Raw genomic sequence first — 26,193 nt, 5'->3', positions numbered from 1 at the left:
TATTTTTTTATTAAATCCTTTCTGAGGGGAGATGCTGTGGATTAGACCCAGAGCTTTACTTAGGCTGAACATGCCATCTGTCACTAAGCCACACTCTGGCCCCTATTAGTATTTGTAGATTATAATTTTTAGGCCTGGGGGTGTAGCTCAGTGGTAGAGCCCTTGCCTAGCATGTGGAAGGCCCTGAGTTCAACCCTCAATACTGCAGAAAGGCAAAAAAATTTTTAATTATTTTGCTATATAATTTCCCCTTATTCTATTAGCATAGGTCAGAGAGAACTTAATCATAGATGATAGTGAAGAACACCTCTGGGAAAGGCTGGAGTTAGAGCAGCGGCAATCCCCTCACCATGAGAATATGAGCGACACAGCAACCAACATTATGTTTATTTATTGACTTTCCACACACAACTGACAAGCCTGTCATGTCTTTTATTCAGTCCATCATGAGATGTGACATTAAGAGGGGTAATGTCCTGTTTAATGTCCCACCTCTAAAATGTATTATCTTTGAACCAGCTGAAAATAAGTTATGAACATGAAGGAGGGTAAAAGTATCTTTTATTCGTTTGATGTGATTGTTATCTCTCAGGTTTACTGCCTCAGTCAGCTACCTAGGCCCTGTCCTGGAAACTTCCAGCACACCCCCCCCACCCCCGCCCCCAATCTTATCTAGGTCTAGAATGTTTTCAGCCTTTGAGACTTACTGCTGAATAAGCTCACCCTTTCTAGTTCTTTCTGAATTCTGGCTGGCTGGTTCAACTAAGCTGTTCTGGCTCAAACTCCTTTCCAAGCTGACTGATTCGGTCTGGTTTCTTCTGAAACGTCTGACTGAATTGCTCTGCTTGGCCTCAGACTAACTCTGGCAATCTGTTCTAATCTTCCATCTCCTTCTCCTTCTCTGGCTTGTTCTCTCTTCAGCCTGTGTCTGTACAACTGTCCTGGTAAAACTGCCTCCTTCCCCCCTTTCTGCACTCTTAAGCCAACTCTCCTTCCTTCCTCTCCCTTCTCCTGAGGGTTGTGCATATCCTAGTCTGTCAAATCTTTCTCTGATTCGTGACTTTGCCTGCCTCACAAGTATACATCACCTTCAAACATGGTACTTCTTGTTGGGCAGTGGTGGTGCACACCTTTAATCCCAGCACTTGGGAGGTAGAGGCAGGCAGATTTCTGAGTTCAAGGCTAACCTGGTCTACAGAGTGAGTTCCAGGACATCCAGGGCTACACAGAGAAACCCTATCTTGAGAGAAAAAAAAACCAAACAAACCATGGAGCTTCCTTCTACAAACTAACTTTATCTTCTTTGTTTGGGATTAAAGGTATGCTAAGGGTGTGTCTCTATTCTAGCCAGAATAGCCATGTTGCTGGATTAAAATTGCTCTACATTTCTCCAATTTCTATTTAAGCTAAAATTTGTTCCAGTTTAAATATTATGTCAGAAACAGTTATCAATCCCATACATTTAACAGCCTGAATGTCCTTATGAAGACCCGTTGGTGTGATGATCCTTCATAACTGCCGTCTTGATAGCATGGTCTTTAGCAAATGCCCATTTCATCATCAAGGCTTTCCAGTCTGAAGAATGGCCTTCAGCAGGTTTGTTGAGCTCTCTCCATGCAGGGGGCAGGTATTTGCTTTCTGGGTCGTGTGTGTTGCTGTCATTCTAGGTCTCCTCTTTGAGTCATGCCTTTCATGTGGAAGCTTCCATTATTCAGATCAGCTCTTTATTCATTTTGGTGGAGCGCTTGCTGCTCTTCCAGAGGACTTAGATTCAGTTTCTATGACGGGCTGCTCCTAACCTCCTGTGACTTCAGGGGACACAATGCCCTCTTTTAATCTTCATGGGCACCAGCACACACATGGCAGACATTCACACAGACACACATACATATACATAGATTTATTTTTTATAAAGAATTATCAAGGACCAGAGAGATGGTAAAGGTGCCTGCTGGCAAGCCTGATTACCTGAGTTCAATCTCTGGGACTGTGTGGTGGATGGAGAGACGTGACTCCTGGAAGTTATCCTTTGCTATGGGTGTGTTCAATGCTAAAAAGAGAGAGAGAGAGAGAGAGAGAGAGAGAGAGAGAGAGAGAGAGAGAGAGAGAGAGAGAGAGAGAGAACAACCTCCATAACATTGGGCAAAGACATACCTCATTGTCAATGGTGTTGATCTTCTATCAACCAGAGCAGATGACAGTTTTTTGTTCATCCTAGCCTGATGCCTGGCTTGGTGGCCAAAGCTGTCTTATGCTAAAAACTCATAAAAATCAAATCAACTCAAATCCAGGCAGGGCAGTGAGGGAGGAAGATGCCAGATAGAGACCTGTGAGCCACCATGCCACCCACAGACCTGCTCTCCAGCACACAGCTCAGGCAGGACATAGACATCTGCTTGCTATCACACCACATATCATGGATTGAGGATGTGACCCAGGGCCCGACAGTCATGTGGCCAGCCCGCAGCAGGATGTGTGAGCATGTGGTGGTCAGATGGGAGAGAAAGAGAAGTGGGACAGCTTGAGCATTATGAAGAGAGATGGAACTGGAGACTGAGGGAGGAGAGGAACAGCCTGTTGTGAGTGGCCAGCCCTGCCACCTGGTGCCACCAGGCCCCAACCCAAGCTGCCACTGAGGGCCATGTCTGAGGCTGTGGCTACATAATGGCAGGGGTCAGTGTTGGTGTCTGTGGTTCATATTACCACTAGAGAACATGGGGATGTCCCTGGTTGGGGCAGCCTACCGGCACCATGAAAATGTTCAGGGTTTGTACATCGCTGGCCCTGTACCCTACTGGATGTGGTGCTCTGGAGAGCTGGCCCCATCTCTTGCTAGCAGCAGCACTTGGGAGAATGAACTCTGCACTTCACCTGGACAGCACAGCACAGCTGACCCAGGAGGCAGGGGCATGGGTGAGCCAGCCTTGAGGGTGAGAGTGCAGGGGAGCTGGCCCAGCCACTTGTCTGCTGCAAAATGGCATGGGTGTGGGGAAGGCCTTCCCTTCCTCCCCCCAACGCCCCCCATCACTACCTTCAGCAGTTGGGAGAACTGGCCCCAGGGTCATGAAAGCAAGTAAGCTGGCCCTGCCTCTTACTGGCTGCAGCACTTGGGAGAGTGGGTCCTGCACTTCTTCTGGATAGCACAGTAGTGCTGGCCCTGGTGGAGGGGGAGCAGGAGAGCCAGTCCCGAGGGCAAGAGCACTGGACAGCTGGCTCTGCCACTCATCTGAGGTAATATGAGTGTAGGGGTGATACCCTCTCCTTGTCCCCTTGCAACCTGTGGTAGCAGGGAAAACTGGCCCTGGAGGCATGAGATCACGAGAGCTCTCCCTACCCCCTCATTGGCTGTAGCACTCTGGAGAGTGGGCCCTGCATCTCACCTGGACAACACAGTGGAGCTAGCCCTGGTGGTGCCAGCCCCGATGGTGTGAGAGCAAGAAAGCTGGCCCTGCTCCTCACTGGCTGCAGCACTTGGGAGAGTGAGTCCTGCACTTGTCTGGGCAGCACAGTGGAGCTGCCTCTGGAGGGGTGGGTGTGAGTAGCTGAGCAGGGGGGCTGGTTCTGCCTGCTATTGAGTGGCCTAGCTCAGGCAGTGCTGGAGATCTCTCCCTGGTGGTGTGAATAAGGGAGAGTCAGCAGGCTGACCGGCTCTGAACTGGCCCACCCCCAAATCTCTATCATCTGTGAATGGTTGGGAGGCATGACAGGGCCAGTCCTGCTGTACTAAAGCTGCAGGACCTCCACGTCACAGGGCTATAACAGGATAACCAGGAGGAATCCTGATGAACAGTCAGTATTGATGGAATATTGATGTCAGAGAAGCCAAAGATCTTGAACCAGACCAATAACTCATTGCAACGAACATTTGCAAGTGAAGATGTGTGGACAGAGGGATACTGTGGGACACATTGACATACTACAGCTTCCTTTATGAGATGTTTTGTATGCTTTCTTTTGTTGTTGTTTGTGTGTTTATGTGTCTCTGTGTGTTTTATTTTGGGGGAGATTACAAGGGTGAAGGGCAGGTATGAGGGGGCAGGCAGATGAGCAGGGCTGGGGTACATAATGGGAAACTCACAAAGTATCAATAAAAGAGTTTTAAAAAATTAATTTAAAAAAAATAAATGAATAACATTTTGGTATTCCGCTTGGTGGATCTAACACAATTTATTTATTCAACCATGGATGGACATGTTTTGTTTTGTGTTTTTGTAAAACTCTAGACTAGGGGTCAACCTCTGGTGTTCAGAATTCATGAGATTATTTATAGTTAAAAGTTGTGAAGAAGAACCAAGCAGTGTCACACACCTTTAATCCCAGCACTCAGGAGGAGGCAGAGGTAGGCATATATCTCTGAATTGGAAGCTAGCCTGGTCTACAGAGTGAGTTCCATTTCAGCCAGGGCTCTACAGAGAAACCATATCTTGAAAAACCAAACCAACTGACCAAAAAAGTTATGAAGCTGGATTTGTTGATGAACCACCCTCCAATTTCAGTGCTTCAGCACTCCAGCACTCCCAACAGGCAGAGCTCTGTAAGTGTGAGTCCAGCCTGGTCTACATAGCACGTCCCAGGCCAGCAAAAGTTATTGGTGAGACCCTACCAAAAATCAGTTACTATATGAATTCCTTATTTCAGGGTAACAATGTTGTCTCATATAATATTGTAACTCACCCACGTCTATTCCAGGGTCTTGATCAAGAGACCTCCTCACTAGAAATGCCCAGGAGCACAGGGGAGTGTTGTATAATGTCAGGTGAAGGACAGTCCTCAGTACTGTCTTAATTTTACCTTGGGCTGCACTGGCTGTTTTTCTACAGTGAAGCAGAGTGAGAAAGAAAACATTTATCCTCTTAAAAAAAAAAAAAAAAAAAAAAAAAAAAAAAGGGCAAACAGCCAACTCTCTGCTCAGCAGCTGCCACACTTGTGGGAGGATATATTTCCTTGCAGGTTTTTTTCCACATCAGCAAAGTGTTCTGGGTTCTATCGACTGAATTGCAGAAATTTCCAGGCTCTTGCCAGGTTTATGTGATGACAGTATCAAAACCAGACCTTTCTCCCCTTTTAAAGAAATTATTCTTTTTTTTTTTCTTGTTTGTTTTTGTTTTCCGAGACAAGGTCTCTCTCAGTTGCCTTGGCTGTCCTGGAACTAGCTCTGTATACCAGGCTGTCCTTGAACTCAAGGATCCACTGCCTTTGCTCCAGAGTGCTGGGATTAAAGACATGTACCACCGCCGCCTTTTTTATTTTATGTGTATTTTTTTGCTTGCAGCTATGTTTGTGTACCATTTATGGGTCTTGTGCCTGGGAGGCTAGAGGACGGTAACCGATGTTCTGGAGTTACAGGTCATTATGAACCACCTTGTGGGTGCTGGGAATAGAACTTTGTCCTCTGTTGAGCCATTTCTTCAGGTGGCTAGCTTGGAACTAAGGGCGAAGCTCAGGCTGGCCTTTAAGTTGCAACTATCCTGCATCCTCCTCCTCGGTGCTAAGATTAAGATTAAGATTAAGATTCGTTTTCTTGCCTTTGAATCATCCAAATTATAGTCTATGCCGAGGAAGGAAGTTCTAGCCTGGGGCTCAAGGGCTCCATTAGAAGTAACTTCTACAGCCTGCGCCCCGTCTGTCGGGGAGAAAAGGCTCGGGTTATTAACCTCCAAGGACTTAACTTTGCCTCAGGTAGTCGCATGTTCCAAAGCAGGATTGCGTTCAACTGTCTCCACTAGCAACAACTCCCGGCTACTGGGACCGGCTGACCGACCCACTCTTTTCCACTACTCGGTCTGCGCATGCACACAACCGAGTCTCCGATTGGTCGTCTAGAAGGAAGCTGATCCAGCGTGGGTTTGTTTTCCCATGATGCTCTGCGTTGCTGTCATGGCTGCCTCCATGTACGTATAATCTCACATGGGAGTCTAGGTTTGTGAGCGCTATCCGTCGTGACAAGACGCCGGCGACTTCGGACCCTCCTCCTCTCGTTTTTCTCCTCCTTCGTGGGACACTGTATCGGGTGCAGCGATGCCGGGAATGATGTGGACGCCGGAGCTGGCGCTTCTGAGGGGCTTCTCCACGGAGGCGGAGCGGCTGGTTTGGAAGCAGGAGGGCATCTGTGGTTCAGGTGAGAGCGCTGTGCACTTTAGGTTAGTGCCAGAGCTGTGAGGACAAAGGATGCCAGCCCTGGGTACATAGGAGGTGTCAAGAGGGAGGGAGTTTCGCTTGATGGTCTGCGATCTGCTCATATGACAGAAGTTTGCGAAAGAGACGAGCTGAGTTTTTTTTTTTTTTTTTTTTTTTTTTTTTTTTTGGTTTTTTCGAGACAGGGTTTCTCTGTGTAGCCCTGGCTGTCCTGGCACTCACTTTGTAGACCAGGCTGGCCTCGAACTCAGAAATCCGCCTGCCTCTGCCTCCCGAGTGCTGGGATTAAAGGCGTGCGCCACCACGCCCGGCTCGAGCTGAGTTTTTTTAAATGTAGAACTGACAAGTGAAAGAGAGTTCAGCAGGAAAAAGTCAGTGTTGTAAAAATGTTGAGACCAACATGTGCCTGGGGGGAATGTGAGGGAATCATGAGAGAACAGATGGGTTTGGATTGGCTTCCTGGGGCCGGTGTGTGTGTGTTAATATTGAGGATAGGAAGGAAAACTTTCCTGTGTCAATTGGAATCTTTGTGAATTTCCCGAAGAAGGGTAGTATGCCTATCATCATCATCATCAATCATTGTCATTGTTTGCTGCTCATAGTCATCGTAGGTATTGTACTTCTAGGAGAGATATTTGTTGGTAGAATAAAAGTATGCAGCCAGTATGCTGTTTATATCTTTTGCATCGTAAAGTATCTATGTAATGGATTATCATTTATACTTAAGAAATTCTGTTGCCTTACTGGACTCATTTTTAATATTACAGATATTGGAGTTTTCTTAGAATTGCTGTTAGAAGGGAGCTATGAGGCCTTGTTCTTCCACTCAACGACACAAACTATTTTAAATTCAACAATGATGGCTGAAGAAAAGATTGACAGCTACCTGGAGAAGCAGATAGTGAATTTCCTGGATTGCTCTACAGATTTTGAAGAAATTGAAAGGTAGCATTTTATTTGGAATTTCCACAGAGAAACGTACTAGGTTGGGGCTGGAGAGGTGACTTCATGGTTAAGAGCACTTACTGCTATTTCAGAGGACTCAAGTTCAATTCCCAGCATCCACTTGGTGGCTCAAAACTGTACCCATGGACACTAGGTACATGTGTAGTATATATGTATGCACCTGGGCAAAACACTCATGTAATCAAATAAAGAATAAATGAGTAAATGAATAGGCTGATATCAGCTTTTATAGCACCTTGGCACTGTGAGGCCCTGGTATTTAGTAGTTGTTGAAATAACTGGTCTCAAGTAATCTCTGTAAGGTCTCTGGCCCAGAAGATCTAGAATGGAAAAGGAGAGTGGTGCAGGATTAAATGAGTTTTGTATTAGAAGGACACATCCTTGGTGGTCACTGCTAATCATCCCAGTGTGAAGGTCTGATAAGTGTTAGCCATCAGCTTTTTCCTTTTATATTGCTTGTTGGTTTTTGTTTGCTTTTTTTGTTTTGAGATAGGGTCTCACTATGTAGCTTTGGCCTAGAACTCATTCTGTAGACCAGGCTAGCCTCAAAGTCTCAAGAGATCTATGTCCTCTGTCTCCCACAGGCTGGGATGAAAGGCATGCACTTTAAAGTGGGGGGGTGGGGGGTGGGTGGGTTCATTTTCTTAAATGGGTAGATGTACCTTGAGTCTTGCTGTTTCTAGGTTCCTGAGAGATACTTGCATTTGTGTTTATTGTGTTTGGACTGTTATTTCTGGCAAGATGAGAGAACTGCATGTGTTTATCATGGATCCCTCAGTTTAACGTTCTTCCATTAGGATGTCTGCACATGAGTCAGATCTAAGCCTTATAGAGTCATCTGTTTTATTATTGTATGCTTGGTAGCACTTCCCCTTCTCAGCTACCCATGACAGCTGGCCAAAATTCCTAACCATCTAGGATGCATACAGTTTCATTCTGCCCTGATGTTTACAGACTAGTTTCATATAATTATTTGAGGAGTAAACCAAGTATCTTGTGAGGTTGTTGGGTTGCAAAAATAAGTAAAGACGTAACTCATAGTCACTATGGATGCTACTGCTTATTTTCCAAGCTAATACAAGTCTGTCTCATTTTTTTCTAATTTTTGCTAGCGTCACTCATGATTTTGCTGTTGTTTGTGACTGTGTCTTGCTGCATTACATCATTTATCCCCTGAAGCTTGCAGTGAACTGCAGGCTGGCTTCAAATGCATAATCTTTTTGTTGTAGTTTCCCAAATTTGGGAATTATAGTTATATACTACCATGCCCAGCTTATATTTTTTTCTGGTTCTTTTCTTTCTCTTACTGGAAGTTGAGGAATTGAGCCTCTGGCTTCTCACTTAATAGACATACATTCTATCACTGAGCTGTATCCCTGGCTCTTTTTTATACTTTTTCTTTTGAGTCAGGGTCAAACTAAGTGGTCCAGGGTGGCTTTGAACTTGTGATCCTCTTGTCTCACCTCTAGTGGGGATTGCAGGCTTCAGCATCAGGCCTGGCTTTCTTCTTGATTCCTATTTGCTGGCTGATGTGTTTGTACTGTGCAAAGTTAGCCTAGTGGTGCCCATTCGCAACCCTCCTCTTCCTTCCCTGTATACCACATGCTTGCACACAAATGCATTATTTATAGGTGAACCAGAGTTGTAGCTCAAAAAGAGGCCCTTTGTTTGCACTGTTTTAGGTTGCATTTGTTTGTTTGCACTGTTTTAGGTTGCATTTGTTTGCACTGTTTTAGGTTGCATTTGTTTGCACTGTTTTAGGTTGCATTTGTTTGCACTGTTTTAGGTTGCATCCTCCAGGAGATTATTTGGATGCTGGGGGTATTCTGTGTCTTTTGTGGTCAGTGTAGCAGCAGTAGCTACTTCTTGGCTATTGAGCACTTTAACTATGGAAACTGGATAGAGATCACATTATACATTTATGTTAACTTAAGATTGATTTATTTTTATTTATATGTATGGGTTTTTTGCCTATGCAGTGTATTTGGAGGTCAGAAGAGGGCCATGATCCCCTGGAAATGGAGTTACAGACAGTTGTTAGCAGCCAGATGGGTGCTGGAAATAAAACTTGGGTCCTTGGGAAAGGCAGCCATTGCTTTTAACTGCTGAGCCATCTCTACAGCCCTAGATTAAATTCAATTTAAAAGCCACATGTGGCTAATGGATTTATTGGATATTGAAGATACAAATTGTAAAACATTAGGAAAGCCTCAGCTATTACTTGATTTTTTTTTTTTTTTTTTCTCAGTTAAACTGAAATTCAGTAGTATGCATGCAGGTAAATGGTGACGGTGGTCAATAGTTGTTTATTTTCTGTGCTGGTTGGTTTCTGTCACCTTGACACACTCAATGTATCCAAGAATGGGGAATCTAAATTGAGAAAACGCCTCAGTAAGATTGGTGTAAGCAAATCTACAGAGCATTTTCTTGAGGAATGATTGCTATGGGAAGGCCCAGCTCACTGGGCAGTCCCACCCATGGGCGGATAGTTCTGAATAGTATTAGAAAGCAGGCAAAGGAAAGCCACGGAGACCAAGCAACACCAAGCAAGTGAGCGGCATTCTTCCATGGTCTCTGCTTTAGTTTCTACCTTCAGCTCTAGGTCTTGATTTATTTCACTGACAGAGTGTGATCTGATGGTTGTAAGCTGAGGTAAATAAACCCTTTCCTACCCAACTTGCTTTTTTTTTTTTTTTAATCACCGCAATAGAAGCGGTAACTAAGACATTTACCTTTCTTGTTTGTAGACAGCAGCTGGTATTCCTACTTGGTGTGAGCAGCTTGCAGCTTTTTGTCCAGAGCAACTGGACTGGACCTCTTGTGGACTTGCACCCTCAGGATTTCTTGCCATCTGGTCTGCTGGAGCAATTCAGTGAGGTATGCTTTTTGGAAATGGTATATATACATTTTTTTTCCCTAAATATGATTCTTTTTAGACAAGTGTTTGTAAGTTGGAGTTCAGAGCTGGGCAGTGGTGGTGCACACCTTTATTCCCAGCACTGGGAGGCAGAGGCAGGTGGAGCTCTGAGTTTGAGGCCAGCCTGGTCTACAGAGTCAGTTCCAGGATGGCCAGGGCTACACAGATCTTGTCTCGATTAAAAAAAAAAAAAAAAAGAAAAACAAGAAAACAAAAGACAACAAAAAGAATTGGAATTACTAGTAGGTAGGAAAGAGATGACTTTGTGGTTTGCCCAAACTACTACTAAGAATGCTTGCTCATTGATCTCCTGACCTTCACACTTTATATATGTACACATCATAGCACACACTCATCACATGCATGCACATATACATGCATACACTCACAAAGACTATGTCTCCTTTGCACTCAGCACCTCACTGAGAGAGTAGACACGATCGTTGTCATAGAGCAGAGCCTCTGATGGCTTTCCCTCGGTCTCGATCCATGTCTTGATTCAGGTTAGACCGTTATTTCTTGAGTTGTTCTTTAGGTTTTCTTTCCCCCATGGGTTTTGTGTGTCTATGTGTCTGGTGTTAACCCTGAACTCCTGAGCTTATGCCACGTCTTTGCCTCAGGCTCCTAGAGAGCTGGACTACTTGCATACACCATCATGTGTGCTTTGACTTTTATGGATCTGTTTCCTCACTTTCTAGAAAATATATGTTTACTTATGTTGTGTGTGCTTCCGTGTGTTGTGTGTGTGTATGTTTGCATGTATGTTACATACAAGTGTATATCAAGGCCAGAGATGTCTTCCTTTATTATTTCTTCCTTATAATTTTTTATTTTCCTTTTTAAGAATTTGTTTTTATTTTTATTTTATGTGTAGGTGTGTTTTGCCTGCATGTATGTGTGTGTACCTTATGCATGCTGTCTGAGGAGTTCAGGAGAGGTTTCTGAATTCCCTGAAACTGCAGATGACAGGTGGTGCAAGCCAAGCTCAGGTCCCCTGCAGGAACAGCAAGTGCTTTTAACTGCCGAGCCATCTCTGTAGCCCTTTCCTCCTGTCTCTTGAGTCAGTCTTTCTCTGGAGCTCATTGGTGTGACTAAAATGACTGAGCAGGAAGTTACAGAGGTCCTCCTGTCTCAGGCTCCTGAGCATTGGGAGTACAGCTGCTTTCCTTGGGCTGAGGTGTTTTGTTTTTGTTTTAGGTGGGTGCTAGGGATCTGAGCTCAGGCCCTTATATTGTGCAGAAAGCACTTTACCAGCTGAGCCCTCTCCTCCGCCCCAAGCATTCCCCTTTGGGGGGGCTTCTGTTCACAGTCTTTCGTCTGCTCACTGGTTAACGTGAAAGACCTGGTTGCTAATTTTCATTGATGGAAATTAGGGAGTGTGGATGTGCTACATAATAATAACCTTTGACATGATGTGAATTCTAAGTGAAATATAAGTATATAATATAAATATCTGCTGTCCATGTAGTGTTACTTCTTGATTTGACACAGGCTCTCACTATGTAGCCCTGGCCATCCTAGAACTCACTCCATAGACCATGCTGGCCTCACACTCACGGGGCTCTGCCTGCTTCTGCCTCCCCACTGCTGGGACTAAGTGAATGTGCCAGCATATCTGGCGTAGGCTTACTTCTTATTGAAATGCAGTTCTGTAGAAATGTGAGTAATGCTCAGTCATTGCTAGCATTTTTTTCAAGTTCCTCCTTCCTCCCTTTTTTGACACAGGGTTTTACTATGTTTAAATTACCATCAACCTTTGACTTTAAGATCTAACCATTTCTTTTTCTTGACAAGTGTAGACAATGCCTTGGACCTAACCATATACATACACCTGGAGGCCTTGGGAACTGGGAGAGTGGAGCCAGTAAATGAGATGGACTCATACGCAATAGCCAGCTTTATTCAGAGCATCAGACAGTTTATAGTCTGAGGGTTAAGAAGAGTCACATAGGGGCTGGTGACACGGCTCGGCAGTTAAGAGTACTGGCTGCTCTTCTAGAGGACTTGGGTTCAGTTCCAGCATCCACATGGCGGCTCACAGCTGCCTGTAACTCCAGCACCAGGAGTTTCACACCCTCACATTGATACATGCAGGCAAAACACCAGTGCACGTAAAACTAAAAATAAATAAATAAAAGAGGCACATAAGTAATGTATACGATCACGGGGCAAACTGCACATGGCTGCAGGCCTCGTGGCGAAAGTGTATTTTCCTGTGGAGGCTTGTAAACAACAAGGGCCAGTTGTAATGAGTAATCTGAAGTAAATTCACTCCTATTTGTTCCCCCCTGGGCGGGGCTGCTCACATGGCTCCATTCTTTTTTGTTGTTGTTGTTGTTTTTTGCTTTTTGATTTTCAAGACTGGGTTTCTCTGTGTAGCCATGGCTGTCCTGGAACTCACTTTGTAGACCAGGCTGGCCTCGAACTCAGAAATCCACCTGCCTCTGCCTCCCGAGTGCTGGGATCAGAGGCGTGCGCCACCACCTCCCTGCACGTGACTCCATTCTTGCACTGTATTGTAACATACATCTATTTAAACTTTTAGACTCAAGCAGTCTTCTCGCCTCAGCCTCTGGACTATTTAGAATTTTTGATGCGTCCCATCTACTCAGTCAATTAAATTTCTTTTAACATTTTGGTTGAGTTTCTGTTTCTTATTTGTGTGACTGTCTGAAAGGGCAGGATGGATTTGTAAGTCTCTAGTGACATTTGCAAGGCTGTGATGTGTACAGTGCCTATTCCTATGTTATTAATGGCCTCATTTTAAACCTGAATTACTTGGACTATCTGTATTTATTATGACATATAACTGAACATTTTCTTAAGCTGTATAAACCTTACACACCTTTTTCAGGTCAAAGGACTGGATGCTATTATTATGGGTCTCCTCATTCTAGATGGTGAATCAGTCTACAGCCTCACTTCAAAGCCCATACTGCTGCTAATAGCACGCATTATCCTAGTGAACATCAGACATAAATTGACAGCTCTCCAGGTAAGGCAAGGGAAGGCTCTGTGGGCATCCCACACAGGTCTCTTTGTGTCTATTGAACATCAGATTGATGCTGCCTGTGTGTCCTAGTATATGTTGTTTTCTATATCTTTATTTTAAAAGTCTTCATGAAAACAAGGAAAAAATATTGTGAGATTAATCTTGTATACAATGAGATTGTATTGAGATCCTTCTTTAATAGGAGAGAGAGTGTGAGAGTGTGAGTATGTATGTGAGTGTGTGCATGTATGAGTGTGTGTGTGTGTTCATTTGTTGAATCTTAAGCTTCAAAAGCACCATTGGTGGTCTGTTACAAATCTGAGCTACTGCCACTCAGTGTTAGTGAGAAGGAGGGAATCTGAATGCGTGGACTTCTGGTTCTTTGTTTGTGTTGCATGTAGTAGAGCATTTATTGACTGTCTGTTGTGTGCTTTCCTTAGGTCTCATACACAGCAGTGAGTGAGAACCAACAGTCATATAGGGAGTTTATAGGCTTTGGAATGATGCCCTGGAAGTGCAGAAGTCTCAGGTCTAGGTAGAGCTTGTTAGCTGTGGAGTGTGTAGTCTGCATGGTGAATGCTTAGCTCTGCTTTGGGTAGTTTGAGAGCAACCACAGTCTGTCAATAGAGGTCCAGTATGTGTTCCAATAAAGCTTTGTGGCTGGGCATGGCAGTATATGTCTTCAACACTCAGGAGACACAGGCAGGTGGATCTCTGTGTTTGAGACCAGCCTGGTCTACAGCGTTTGTTCAGGACAGCTAAGACTATACAGAGAAACTCTGTCTTCAAAAACCGAAAACCAACAAAAAAATTATTTTTTTAATTGGTATTTTGTCTGTTTATGTGTGCAGCATGTGCATGACCGGTGTGTTGGGTCTCTGAGATTGGAGTGCGTGTGTAAATGCAGAGAAGTTGGGGTGGTCTCTCTGATGGGGCAGCGCCAGTACTTAAGGAGCTCAGTGTATTTGTCATGTGAACACAGCTGAGTAAGAGAGCCAGGGTTAGCTGATATCAGTAGGAGCAGTGTCTGTAGGGGAGCAGTCTCTCTCTGTAGGGGGAGCAGTTTTCAGGCTGTACACACCTTTGTGGGAGTACAGGAGAGAGCCACTGTGACATTTTATGTACATAGTATCATAGTATCATACTATGACATTTTATGTACATAGTATCAGCAACCCTACATGGACCAGGGAAGGCTTTGCCATTTCTGAGTCTTACCTGGAGAAGGCCTTGCCATTTTACATAGCTCTAAGGCACTGGAGTCCCTGATGTGGCCACGTCCATGTCAAACAATACACATTCACTCCGGATTTCACATGCGCCATATCTTAGTGTGCATGCAGAGGCCGGAATGTTCTTAGACACCATGTGGGAGCTGGGAGTCAAACCCAGGTCCTCTGGAAGAGCAGCCAGATCTCTTAATTTTGGAGGAATCTCTCCAGGCCCCGCCCCCTTTAGTGGGATGTGATTTAGAGTAGTCCCTGTTTTTTTTTTTGGTTTTTTGAGACAGGGTTTCTCTGTATAGCCCTGGCTGTCCTGGAACTCACTTTGTAGACCAGGCTGGCCTCGAACTCAGAAATCCGCCTGCCTCTGCCTCCCAAGTGCTGGGATTAAAGGCGTGCGCCACCACCGCCCGGCATAGAGTAGTCCCTGTTTTTATAAACTTACTTTGTTTTAAGTTATGTGTCTGTGTGTTCCCGTGTGGGGCATGCATGTGAGTGCACGTGCTGCAGGAGGCCACAGGTTGTAAGTCCCTCACCTGATATGGCGGTGGGAGCCAAGCTTGAGCGCTCTGTGAGAGCAGCAAACAGTCTTAAGTGATGCACAATCCCTTCAGCCCGTGTTATTCTCTTAATGATGCTATAGCACTGTTGCTCTCCTAAATGGTAAAGCAGCCTCACATACTTCTGTAAGTTGACTTCAGCCTTGGAAGTTGTTATTTCAGCAATGATTAGCAAACCCAGGGTCTTGCACCTGTTAGGCGAGCTCTGCCTATGAGTTAGACAGTAGCTCCATTTTAAATTAATTTTGAGTGAATGAACTGAAGTGTGACTTATTTTGTGTGTCTGTCTCTTTAAAGGGTACCCAATGTTTACTGACTCTTTGGGGTGGGGAATGCTTAGCCATTAGAACTGCGTGGTCCTATGACCTTCAGTGTCTGGGCACAGGTGAGGCTATCACAAAAGCTGGCAGAGGTTGAGATGGAGGAGTAGGATGAGGTCAGAGAAGAAGAGGTTCCAGGGGACAGAAGAGTAGGATCCTCTGAGTAGGGTTAGAGAAGACAGTTGTTGCCAGTAGAGACAGGAGAAGCTGAGCTGAACCAGAGAAGATATTGTTAGGAGACAGGAGAAGAACCCAGGAAGAACCCACAAACAACGTAGCAAAAAGAAAAACATAGAAAAACTACACAACTCCTTAAAGAAATGTATCCCAGTGTTTACTCTGATATTTGTACAACAGTACATCTCCCCACCCCTGCCCTGTCTACTCAAGCTGTGGACTAGAATTAGTAATGTGTGCATACTAGGTCAGCCTTAACCTTGAAGTTTAGGCCACGGTTGTCTCCCCTCAGCAGTGTGAATCTAGGCCAGGGTGATTTCTCTTAGCAGTTTCCTTTCTGTAAAATAGAATGAGAGACGGGTATAGCTCAGCAGTAGAGCACTTGCCTACCTACTGTGGTGAGACCATAGATCACTGCCCAGTACTGAAAACAAAACCAAAACCAAAAAAACGGAGGAAATCTCAAGCAGAATGGATTCCTGTTTACTGGCTCTGCAGTGGAGAAGGTTCCTGACTTCTTGGTCAGTCTTTGCTGACTGAAGTAAGTGCCCTAACAGGAGGGAGGGTGAAGAGACAACTTCTGCAGTAACACCTCAGTTTTCCTGTTCTGATCTGCTAAAAGGCCTTTGTAGTTCCCAGTAGAGCTGAAGGGAAAGCTCTCAATTGGTTCTGCGCTCCTCCTACAGAGTTAAAATCACAGAACTGATGTTAAAGAGCTCAGCACCTTAGCTCATGTTTTCTTAATAGTGCAGCCTTTTGACTGGGGGCAACTGAAGGACCTTGTCTAGGAAGGAAATCCTGGCTTATGATGGCAGATAAAGGGAGGGAGTGAAAGTAGGCTGACTTCATGAGCCTCAGTGACGAGAAAGAGGAAAAGTGAGGGAACTCAGTTAAAAGGATTTGAAACTTCCTTCCTCTTAGATACTTCATCCTTCCCTGGACTGAGAAGCAGGGTTAGAAATGAAAAAGGAGTTCTTTGTAAAGTCAGAAATTCATTTGTGGCTGCAGTTATCAGCTGTGTGGAGCTGATTGGAGGGGGTCCCTCTCCTTTCTGTGGTACTGACAAGTGGACCTAGGGCCAGGAATGTGCTAGAACAGGGCTCTGCTGTTTCTCCAGCCCTCTTGGCTGTCCAGCAGGCCTTGAACTCACTGTGTAGCCCAGGCTGGCCTTGAATTTTGATCCTTCTGTTTCAGTCTCCGAAGAGTTCAGATCTGTTATACTAGGTTTGTGAGAAACACATTCCTTAATCAGATAAGATATTAAGTTCAAGTAAAAAAATGATTTTGATAACTAAGTCTTGCTACAAAAGTGGGAAAGATGGTTTCTTACGAATTCATGTAATATAGTTCAGGGTAACAGTTTTTTTTGTTTTTTTTTTTTAAGATGGGATCCATGACTAACTAACTTTGATGGCCCAGTATATAGTCATACTTTATATTTTAATAACCCCTTTAAAATATGTATTATGACTTGTACCTATATAGTATAGACATGAATACGTACAGAAGAATATCTGTATGTTATGCCCTTTTCTAGAGGGAGGTGAGGATGGTACAGTGGAGCAGAGACTGTGTTACTACGGTGTTTGCACAGTGCACTGTGTGTTTAAGTGTGTTTGTGTAGAGGTCAGTGTTTGGGGTCTTCCTTCATTGCTTTCCATGTAATTTTTGTTTTTTGTTTTTGAGACAGGGTCTGTCTATGTAGCCCTAAATGTCTTGGAATTCACCATATAGAGCAGGCTGGCCTTAAACTCAGAGACCCACCTGCCTCTTTGAGTGTGCCTGGCTTTTCCATTTAATTTTTGAGACACAGTCTTTCACTGAATCTGGCCTACTGATTTGACTGGGTTGGCCAGTAAGATCCAGTCATCCATTTATCCCCACCCATCCATTCCCAGTATTGAGGATGAAGATGTGAACCAATACTGTTATGGCTTCTTGTTCTGTCGCTGTCATCATAGTCTCCTCTTCTTCCTCCTCCTTCTCTCCTCTCTGTCTCTGTCTCTCTCCCTCTCCTCCCTCGTGTGTGTGTGTGTCTGTGTGTGTGTGTCTGTGTGTGTCTGTGTGTGTGTGTGTGTCTGTGTGAATCTGAAGCTCTCGGTTTCTGCTAGGCTTGCTGGCCACTGGCTCCTGAGATTCTCCTCTCTGTGACGCCCAGTTCTGAATTACAGTCACTGGTGATTTTATGTGGGTGATGGTGATTTGGCCTCCAGGGGTCTCATGTCTGCAGCAACTGCTCTTACGTGCTGAGCCGTCTCCTTGGCCCTTGCTGTCTTTTCTTATTGAAGAGGCATTGGTCATGCAAAAACAGATAGGAGTGAACAGAGAAAAAGCTGCTGTGTGCTCAGTGGGTACCTGTGTTGTGGAGGGGATGGGGTGCCATGGCAGAGCAGGATGCTTGTCATAGTCATTATAGGGAGATGCTAAGTCTGAGGCAGCTTCAGGAAGCCTGGGGCTAAAGAGGACATGGCCTCAGGTTTATTTATTATTATAAATAAGTACACTGTAGCTGACTTCAGACACCAGAAGAGGGCATCAGACTCATTACAGATGGTTGTGAGCCACCATGTGGTTGCTGGGAATTGAACTCAGGACCTCCAGAAGAGCAGTCCGTGCTCTTAACCGCAGAGCTCTCTCCAGGGGCTGGATCCTGAGGTTTTGATCCTGGTGAGAACATGCATGGATGATTAAGTGTATCAAGAAATAAGTTTCTTGAGTGTGAAATATTCCAAAAATTAGTCTCAGTTAATGTAAGTTTTTTCCTTAAGTGTTCCTTAATTTCAGCTTACATGGTACTTTTTTCTAGAGCGTGCCATGGTGGACGTTGAGATATGTGAATATTCATCAGCAATTGCTTGAGGAGCGATCACCTCAGCTTTTTGCTCTTGCCAAAAACTGTATTGATCAAGGTATGTAGCAGATTTAAAATTTCCTTTTTCACTTATTATTGTATATGTGTTGTAATCACATGTGTGCCGGTGACTTGTTCATGGAGGTCAGAGGACAGCTTTGGAGTAGACACGCCTATTCCACCTTTTGTGGAAGCTGGGAGTCAAACTCAGGCTGCCAGGCTCCCACAGTGGGCATCTTTACCTGAGCCATCTTGCTGGCTGCTTAGCTTGTTTTGGAGACAGATTTTGCTGCGTAGACCTGGCTGGCCTAGAATTCACTGTGTTTTTCTAGGTTGGCCTCAAACTCATAATTTAGTTTATGGCCTCAAACTCATGCTTTAGTTGCCATTATAGGTGTCCGTTTAGAAGATTTTTTAAAATTTATTTTTATTAGATGTTTTCTTTATTTACATTTCAAATGTTATCCCCTTTCCTGGTTTCCCCTCTGAAAACCCCCTGTCCCCTCCCCTGACACGTTTGGAATATTTTTGTTTGATATGCGTGTATTCCATTTTAATTTCTTGTCTGATAGGTCTCACTTGAATGTTTCCGTTGACTAATTGTTATGGCTTCCTGCTGTAACTTGTTTCTTTTTCTTCTGGATGGGTTCCATCAAGAATTCCTAGGTGCCGAGTACTGAGTACTGACTCCCTTCCTCTTGTTTTCTGTGGTAGTGAGGACCAGGCCACGGCCTCACACGTATGGGTTGGTGCTTCCCCTCCCAGCAGCAGCTCTTGCTCACTTTCTTGCCTTTTGAGTTTTACAACATACAATGCCAGGCATGGTGGTACACACCTTTAGTTCCAGCACTTGATACCACAGGCAGGGAGAGCTCTGGAAATTTAAGAGCAGCTTGGTCTGCGTTAGTGTGTTTATACAGTTAGACCCCATCTCCCCTCCCACCTCTTCCCTGAGACAGGGTTTCTCTGTGTAGCCCTGGCTGACCTGGAACTCACACTGTAGACCAGGCTGCCTCAAACTCAGAGATCCTTTTGCCTCTGCTTCCTGAGTGCTGAGATCAAAGGTGTGTGGCACCATCCCCCTGGCTATGACCCCATCTTTAAGATTTATTTTTTTTTTAAGATTTATTTATTTATTATATGTAAGTACACTGTAGCTGTCTTCAGACACTCCAGAAGAGGGCGCCAGATCTCGTTACGGATGGTTGTGAGCCACCATGTGGTTGCTGGGATTTGAACTCTGGACCTTCAGAAGAGCAGTCGGGTGCTCTTACCCACTGAGCCATCTCACCAGCCCGACCCCATCTTTAAAAATTAAAAAGGATGGTCAGTTTTGTTTTTATTACCATCTGTCTGTCTGTCTGTCTGTCTGTCTATTTATCTATCTATAGAAAGGGTCTTACTATATAGACCCAACTTGTCTCAAACACAGAGATCTGCTGACCTCTGCCTTTTGAGTAATGGAATTAAAGTATTGGAATTAAATGGCACGTGTGCTACCATGCCCAGTAGGCTACTGTTATTTTCATCACAAATTAATTAAAGGTATTTTAATATTTTCTTCTGTTTTTAGTGTAAGAAACCTTATTGGAAACAAATCTAAACATCATTTATTATTATCATTTTTAAGAGGCTTTACTAGAGCTAGAGTAAACTGATCTAAATTTTACCTGGATTAGGAAATTATTCTTTTTCCTTTGAAGAACCAGAGGAAAGCTTAATTTTAAAGACATTTGATAGAACATGTTTTCCTGAGGATGGCAGCAGAAGACACTTTTGCATTGGCCTTATTGTTTTAATAGTTTATAACATTAAACATAAAGTGTACTAAAATGAGCGCGAGAGATTTCCCAGAGTCAGGAAGCAGAGGAGCTTGCCAGGGCTCCCTGCTGCTCCTGCTGCTCATCCCCTCCCATTCCCCAGGAAAGCCTTCAAGGAGAGGAGGGCACTGGCCACCTCCACAGTTGCTTCCAGGCTCCCTTTTCTTGAGGAATGGATTTTCTTGCAGAAACTGCCAAATAGAGCTAGAGAGATGCTCAGTGCTCTTCCAGAGGGTCTGGACTCAGTTTCCAGTACACAATAGCAGCTCACAGGAGAGCCAATATTCTCTTCTGGTTTCTATAGACATCTACTTTGATGTGCATAGAATCATACACATGTATATATAGTTAAAATGAAAAATAGAATCATAAAAAATTACCAAACCAAATCTCTTAGTGTAAAGGAGTATTTGAATACAAATGTACTTGAGGTTAGTAATGAATTTCTGATTTACAAAGCTGGGGTTTGATTTTGGCTGTGCCTGGTTCCAAGACCCATATTCTTTGACATCCCGAGTCTAGTGCAGTGTGACTGTGTGTGTTTAGTCGGGAGTCAAGGGAATGGTGGTCCCTATAGCTCTGATGGAGGCACACGGATCTGTCTGTGAGTGAGGCAGCACACAGGGAAGGCATGAGGGAACTGCAGGGATCTGGACTTGTTTTTGGAGTCTGTTACCTTCAAGGGTTTATCTATATATTAGTAAGTAGGCTAGCAGAGTGGGAAGGATTGTAGTATACATAGTAATTTCACTCAACTAGGTAATTGGTTCAAACTAACTTCCCAACTTTTGTTTTATTTTGGATAGAAATATATAAGCATTTGCTATTTTAGAAAAAGTGGACATCTATACATGATTAAAAGGAAATATAGTCAGTATAAAAAATCAGCTTATTTGTATGTTTGTACCAAGTCTTTGGTTTTTGAGAATTTTTAGACAGTGACAGCACATGGGACAGTTGACACAAGAAAGTTAAACCACAAGCGGTTAAGTGTTGCATGTGTGTCAACAGTTTCTCTGTTCTGAGACCTAACCCTGACTAGAGAGAGCAGATTAGTCTAGTGGTGTGGACCTGCTGAACCAGCTATAATGGGCTGAAGCAGGATAATCTCTTGAGCCCCAAATTTCTGTTTGAACTAAGACAACATAGTGAGCTCCTGCCTTAAAACAAAATAGCAGCCCCAAACCAGTTAATTTGCTTTTCTGTACAATAATACATATCAGATGCACCCAATTTACTTTTAATTTTTTTTTTTTTTTTTTTTTGGTTTTTCGAGACAGGGTTTCTCTGTATAGCTCTGGCTGTCCTGGAACTCACTTTGTAGACCAGGCTGGCCTCGAACTCAGAAATCCGCCTGCCTCTGCCTCCCGAGTGCTGGGATTAAAGGCGTGCGCCACCACGCCCGGCCCCAATTTACTTTTAAAGTTTATTTTGTTTTACTTTTTACGTGTGGGAGTTTTACCTACATGTATGTATGTATGTATGTATGTGACCCACATGTGTGAGGTGGCCTTACAGGCCAGAAGAGGGCACTGAATTCCCTAGAACTGGAGTTAGGTTAGATGGTAGTGAGCTGCCATGAGGGAACTGGGAATTTGGACATGGGCCCTTTGGAAGAGCAGCCAGTGCTCTTAACCCTGACCATACTTTCTTTAGGTAACAAAATTGAACAAGTTACGTTTTTTTTCAGTCCTTGGCTTTCATGTTTCTCCTTCGAGCCTAGGTGTGACATTCTCTTCAGAATGGAGGGAGAGGTGGAGCTTGGAAAAATGAGGAGACAGTACCTATTTTGTAGGCAGTGTGTTGTCTTCTGTTTTTAGCAAGTAAGAACAATGTAAACTTGGTCTTTCCTGGTTTATGCCACCACATGTTTTTGAAATGAAGTGAGGTTACTCTGTAAAAGAACTGTGCAAGGGAGCAGCCTTGTAGTTCATGAAGCAGGACAAAGGTTTAAAGCCAGGGAGGGGTGCATTGACTGTCATTGATGGTGATGGGAGCCAAGGTGGTTTTCCTGGAGGACAAGGAAGGCATTTGGAAGAGAGTGTTATGAGAACCCAGTCCACTATTGAACTTTATATAATGACAGTTGCATTATACTCCAAAGGCTGTTATACAATTTCTTATACTTCACTGTGCTTTTGTGGAAAATTGATTATTGAAAAGGAAGGCCAGGTGTTGTTACTAGGAGTTTTTTGTTTTTAAAGCAAACCTAATTTGGTGTAATTTTGATAAAGTTATATTTATTCTTCTTCCACATTGTCTCATATTAATATACCTGTATCTATTGCTACATCTGTAATATATCTTAGTGACTAATCTTTGTAAGGAGTAGCCTTCATTATTAAGGAAAAAAACCCTCTAAAACCCCCTATGATCCTTTAAAAGGTTGGAACCATATTGTGTGCTTTAGAGGGAGTTTTTCTTTCTAGAAGTTATATTTCTACTAGTTAAAATTCAGTTCAAAAGCAGGAATGGTTAACTGAGGTAGTTGGAAATCTGTCTGTAGGTAACTCATACCCTCAGTGGCCTATGGCGTTTCTGCAGTGGGTTTGAGCACATCATTTGCTTTGCCCTGCCACCAAGAATTTTTATGTTGTTCTTCTAGGCTAATTAACATTTTCACTTTATCTGGTCAAAAAAGAGTGGCTTTACATAATTAGACATTTTAGTATGTCTGAAGTGGTCTGTAATATTTCATAAATAATCTTATTTAAAAAATATTTTGGGGGCTGGAGAGATGACTCTGCGGTTAAGAGCACTAACTGCTCTTCCAGAGGTTCTGAGTTCAATTCCCAGGAACCAATGGTGGCTCACAACCATCTGTAATGGGCATCTGATACTGTCTTCTGCTGGACATTATACCCACATATGTGAAATAAATGTGGCTGGAGCAAGCGGGGCCAGAACAAATGGGGCGGCGGGGTGTATTTTGTTCTGGAGGATATTATATTTGAAATATTGCCCTTGAAGGATCATCAGAAGTTGTCAGAAATTTTTCAGCTTGTAGGACATATGAAAGGGTTTTATGAAGAGCTGAGGTCTTCTTACTCGTGTCCAGGAATGTTACTTCAGTGAGATAGAGCCTATCACCACCTGCATCAGCCCTACTTCGCTAGGCACATCACATTTATGAAAGGAATAGGTTGGAATCATGAAACATACGTTCCTCAGCACAGTGTGAGGCATTCATTGCGATGCTGGACTAGATGAACCACAGTTCTGCAGTTGACTGTTGGGTTAGATACTGAAGTGCATTGCATGGAGTGTGTGAGGTGGAATAGTGCCATTTGAGTTCATGAAGACACTGTCTAAGAAGAAACGTGTAGTGTCTTCTCCCTGCAGCTGTGTGACCCTGGGGTTAGAGGTGTTCTCACAGCCAAAGACTGATGTATTCAGTGATAAAATTTCTTTTTGATATTTTGGAATGAGTGTTATTAAATATACCATTTAACACAGCATTAAAAAAATCTCTTGGGAAAAGATTTTGCATTTAGCTCGTGTTTTAAATGTATGGTTTGCCATTTTGTCTAGAAGGTCATGAGTATGAACAGAGAACTTACATAGTACCAATAATAAGTATATGTCTATTAACCAGCATGTATCTCTTTTACTTAAGCCTACCAGAGTCTACCAGAGCTGAAACCCTTTTTTACAGTTGACTCATCTGTCAGCTGGCTGGTTCTTGAATCCTGTTAGTTCTTCCCCAAGGGTTCCATGTCTGGCTCCCTTTCCATTCCTGTACCAATATCCTTGTCTGAGATCTTTGGAAAGGCCCTGTGGAGATCATGCTGCCTAGCTAACTCATTTGACAGAGTCAAGTTGGCTGAGATACACGCGCACACACACTCTATAGGAACAGAAGAGAAAACACTGTCCCCCAGGGGACAGCAGAATGATGGTCTGGGCTTCCTAGCGTCAAAGCTTCCTTCAAGTGCCTTTATCTTGAGCCACCTCAGCTGGTTTGGATATATTTCAAGTGTTCTTTCCTGTGTACTGTTTCTAAATCTGCATCTCGGTGTAGAGCAGAGCACATCTGCAGATGTTTCTTTGTGTTTTTCATGCTTTATCATGTTAGACTCACTTTCTTGTGGGAAGGTGCCTGCCCTTGGGAATAATCAGTTCTTTCTCTCTGTGTTTCACTCTTGGACGTTCTATACATTGTTAGTAGCTTAACTAACATGACACAGTTTCCCTTTGAATGGTTTGGGACCGTGCAGCTTTTGCATTGTTATAGAAGTTCTAAATAGTTCCATGCCTGAGCCTTATTAACAGCTGTTGCTTAAAGAGGCCACCTTCCCACTTTGCAGGCCTGACAGGTGCATTCTTTTTTGAAGTTTGGAAGACTGTAGTTGGGGATAGTGGTCTTCCACCCTTTTCTTTTTGTTCTGGGGGGACAGTGTTTTCCCTTCTGTTCCTATGGGGGGGGAGACAGCTTAGCATTTACTCCATTGAACAAAGGTATCTTGGTGATGAGCCCCACTTTCCTTTGCTTCGAAATCTTTTTCAGCTTTCTTTTGGGACCTGTGGTTGAATAGGGTTCAGGGCAGTGCCCTCATGCAACCCTCCTGCTGTCTTAATATCTGACACTACGCCAGACACTGGCAGGCCGCATGGCTCCAGCAGGGTGTTCTAAACTTGAGGGTCTGCCGAAATGTTTGTACCTGACTTGCTAAGTAAGTTCCCTTGACTGGTTGTTGCCATGCCAGCCCCACGAACGACCATCCACCCCGTGATCAGCTGCCACAACACCCAGCAACACAGTTAGAAACAAAACTCTAGAAGCTTATAATTAATCAGTCAGATTTATATATCAATAAATTCTCAATTCACAGGATGCCCACACAATAAATTCAGAGCCAACTGATAATGGTACAAACTGCCCACCTAGATTAGACAAGTTACCCCACTTATTCTATCCCTATATGATATTAAATCTATCTGTGGCTATTTAAAACCACACGGATTCTAACTCATCCTGCTCATCCCCCTCCATCTTGCTTCCTCACGTGCTCTCTCCTTCTTCCCAACTCTTCGCTCCATCTCCCTTTTCTCTGTCCAATCACAGGCCTCCTGCTACACTAATATTTTAATGTAATTGGACAGGGAGAATCCTGCCACACTAGAATCCCAGCTCTACTTCCCCATACTGATGCTAGAGGGATGTGTGTATGACATGGGTCCTGGAACTCTGATTAGGGGTGGCAGGCTAGGTAGCAGTGAAACACCAGACACGTGTACAGTCAAAGTGGGCATCCAGTGGGATACAGCGGGAGATTCTAACTCAGTAACACAGATCTCAGCCTGTATTAGGCACAGAACGGAGGGTGTGCTAAACTAGTCTCTGTATGAGGTCTCTGTAGATGAGCAGTCTGAGGCTGCAAACACCAACAGGAGGAAGTGGTCTGTCTTTGCTCACACTGATTCTCTGACTCCTACTGAGAGCTTTGCTGCCTTTCTTAAGTCTAGCCCATAGGGGAAACAGCTTTGCCAATAGTCCTATGGGCCTTCGGCTTCCACTGGACATGGCTGTATCCAGGCCTCAGGACTTCACTCTGGGCTTGCTCCACTCCCTACACCAGCTTAGCATTTTTTGTGATTGCTAGGGATCTGAGCTCCAATCCTCCCTTGTGCATATTTTCTAGCTTTTAATTTCTTTTATTTCTTGAACCTTATTAACATTTCAGTTATATGGTAATATGGGTCACTTACTGATTTGCTAGGGTTACAGATGGTTATATATCTAACAGCAATGGCTAGCCACTCAGGAATGATGGGCGGAACAAAGGAGATGAAAAAGACAAGAGGCCTCCATTAAGAGCAGGATGATGAAGTCCAGCCTTTGCAGGGGTTGGTTTGCTATGGATAAATGTGCATGAAATGTCCCAAGGTGCTTCCAAAGTGAGAACTTCCTGTTGCATGCCCACGTGTCTCACGATCTCATGTCTCTATCTCACTGCAGAGAACCTCCAGAGAGCTGGCACTGAGAAAACTCCTTCTCTGTCTTTCAGACCCACTCTAAGTTCAGCTTGCAGCAGGATGAAGGCGAGTCTCCTTTTGTAGCTTTGAAGACTGACAGGCAGATCTCTAGGTGAATAGCCTGGGCTTCTGTCATGCCTCTGCATTCTGTCCTCCCACCTCTGCCTTCTTCTCTCCTATAGGTTAGGAGAAGTTTGGATGCATTGCTGGCTTTGCTACCTAACAGCTGAGATGATAAGTCACTGGGCTGTCTGTC

The 26,193-nt window shown here is 44.0% G+C and overlaps 1 protein-coding gene across 3 annotated transcripts in view; it reads left to right on the top strand.

Annotated features, from left to right (window-relative positions):
- Positions 1-5,863: 5,863 nt before the first annotated feature.
- The window catches only part of Ttc27 (tetratricopeptide repeat domain 27), a 156,535-nt gene continuing 136,205 nt past the window's right edge, over positions 5,864-26,193 (top strand). For all 3 annotated transcript variants that reach the window (XM_021186245.2, XM_021186244.3, XM_021186243.3), the window contains exons 1-5: positions 5,864-6,118; positions 6,903-7,080; positions 9,849-9,978; positions 12,873-13,013; positions 18,097-18,199. In XM_021186245.2, coding sequence (XP_021041904.1) covers positions 6,019-6,118; positions 6,903-7,080; positions 9,849-9,978; positions 12,873-13,013; positions 18,097-18,199 — 652 coding nt within the window. In that variant the 5' untranslated portion in view covers positions 5,864-6,018. The remainder of the gene's footprint in view (positions 6,119-6,902; positions 7,081-9,848; positions 9,979-12,872; positions 13,014-18,096; positions 18,200-26,193) is intronic.

This window comes from Mus caroli, unplaced genomic scaffold, assembly GCF_978045245.1.
Source record: "Mus caroli unplaced genomic scaffold, Mus_caroli_1 scaffold_18, whole genome shotgun sequence".
Lineage (NCBI taxonomy): Eukaryota > Metazoa > Chordata > Mammalia > Rodentia > Muridae > Mus > Mus caroli.
The sequence above is the reverse complement of the archived record's forward strand: the minus strand, read 5'-3'. Positions and strand labels throughout refer to the sequence as shown.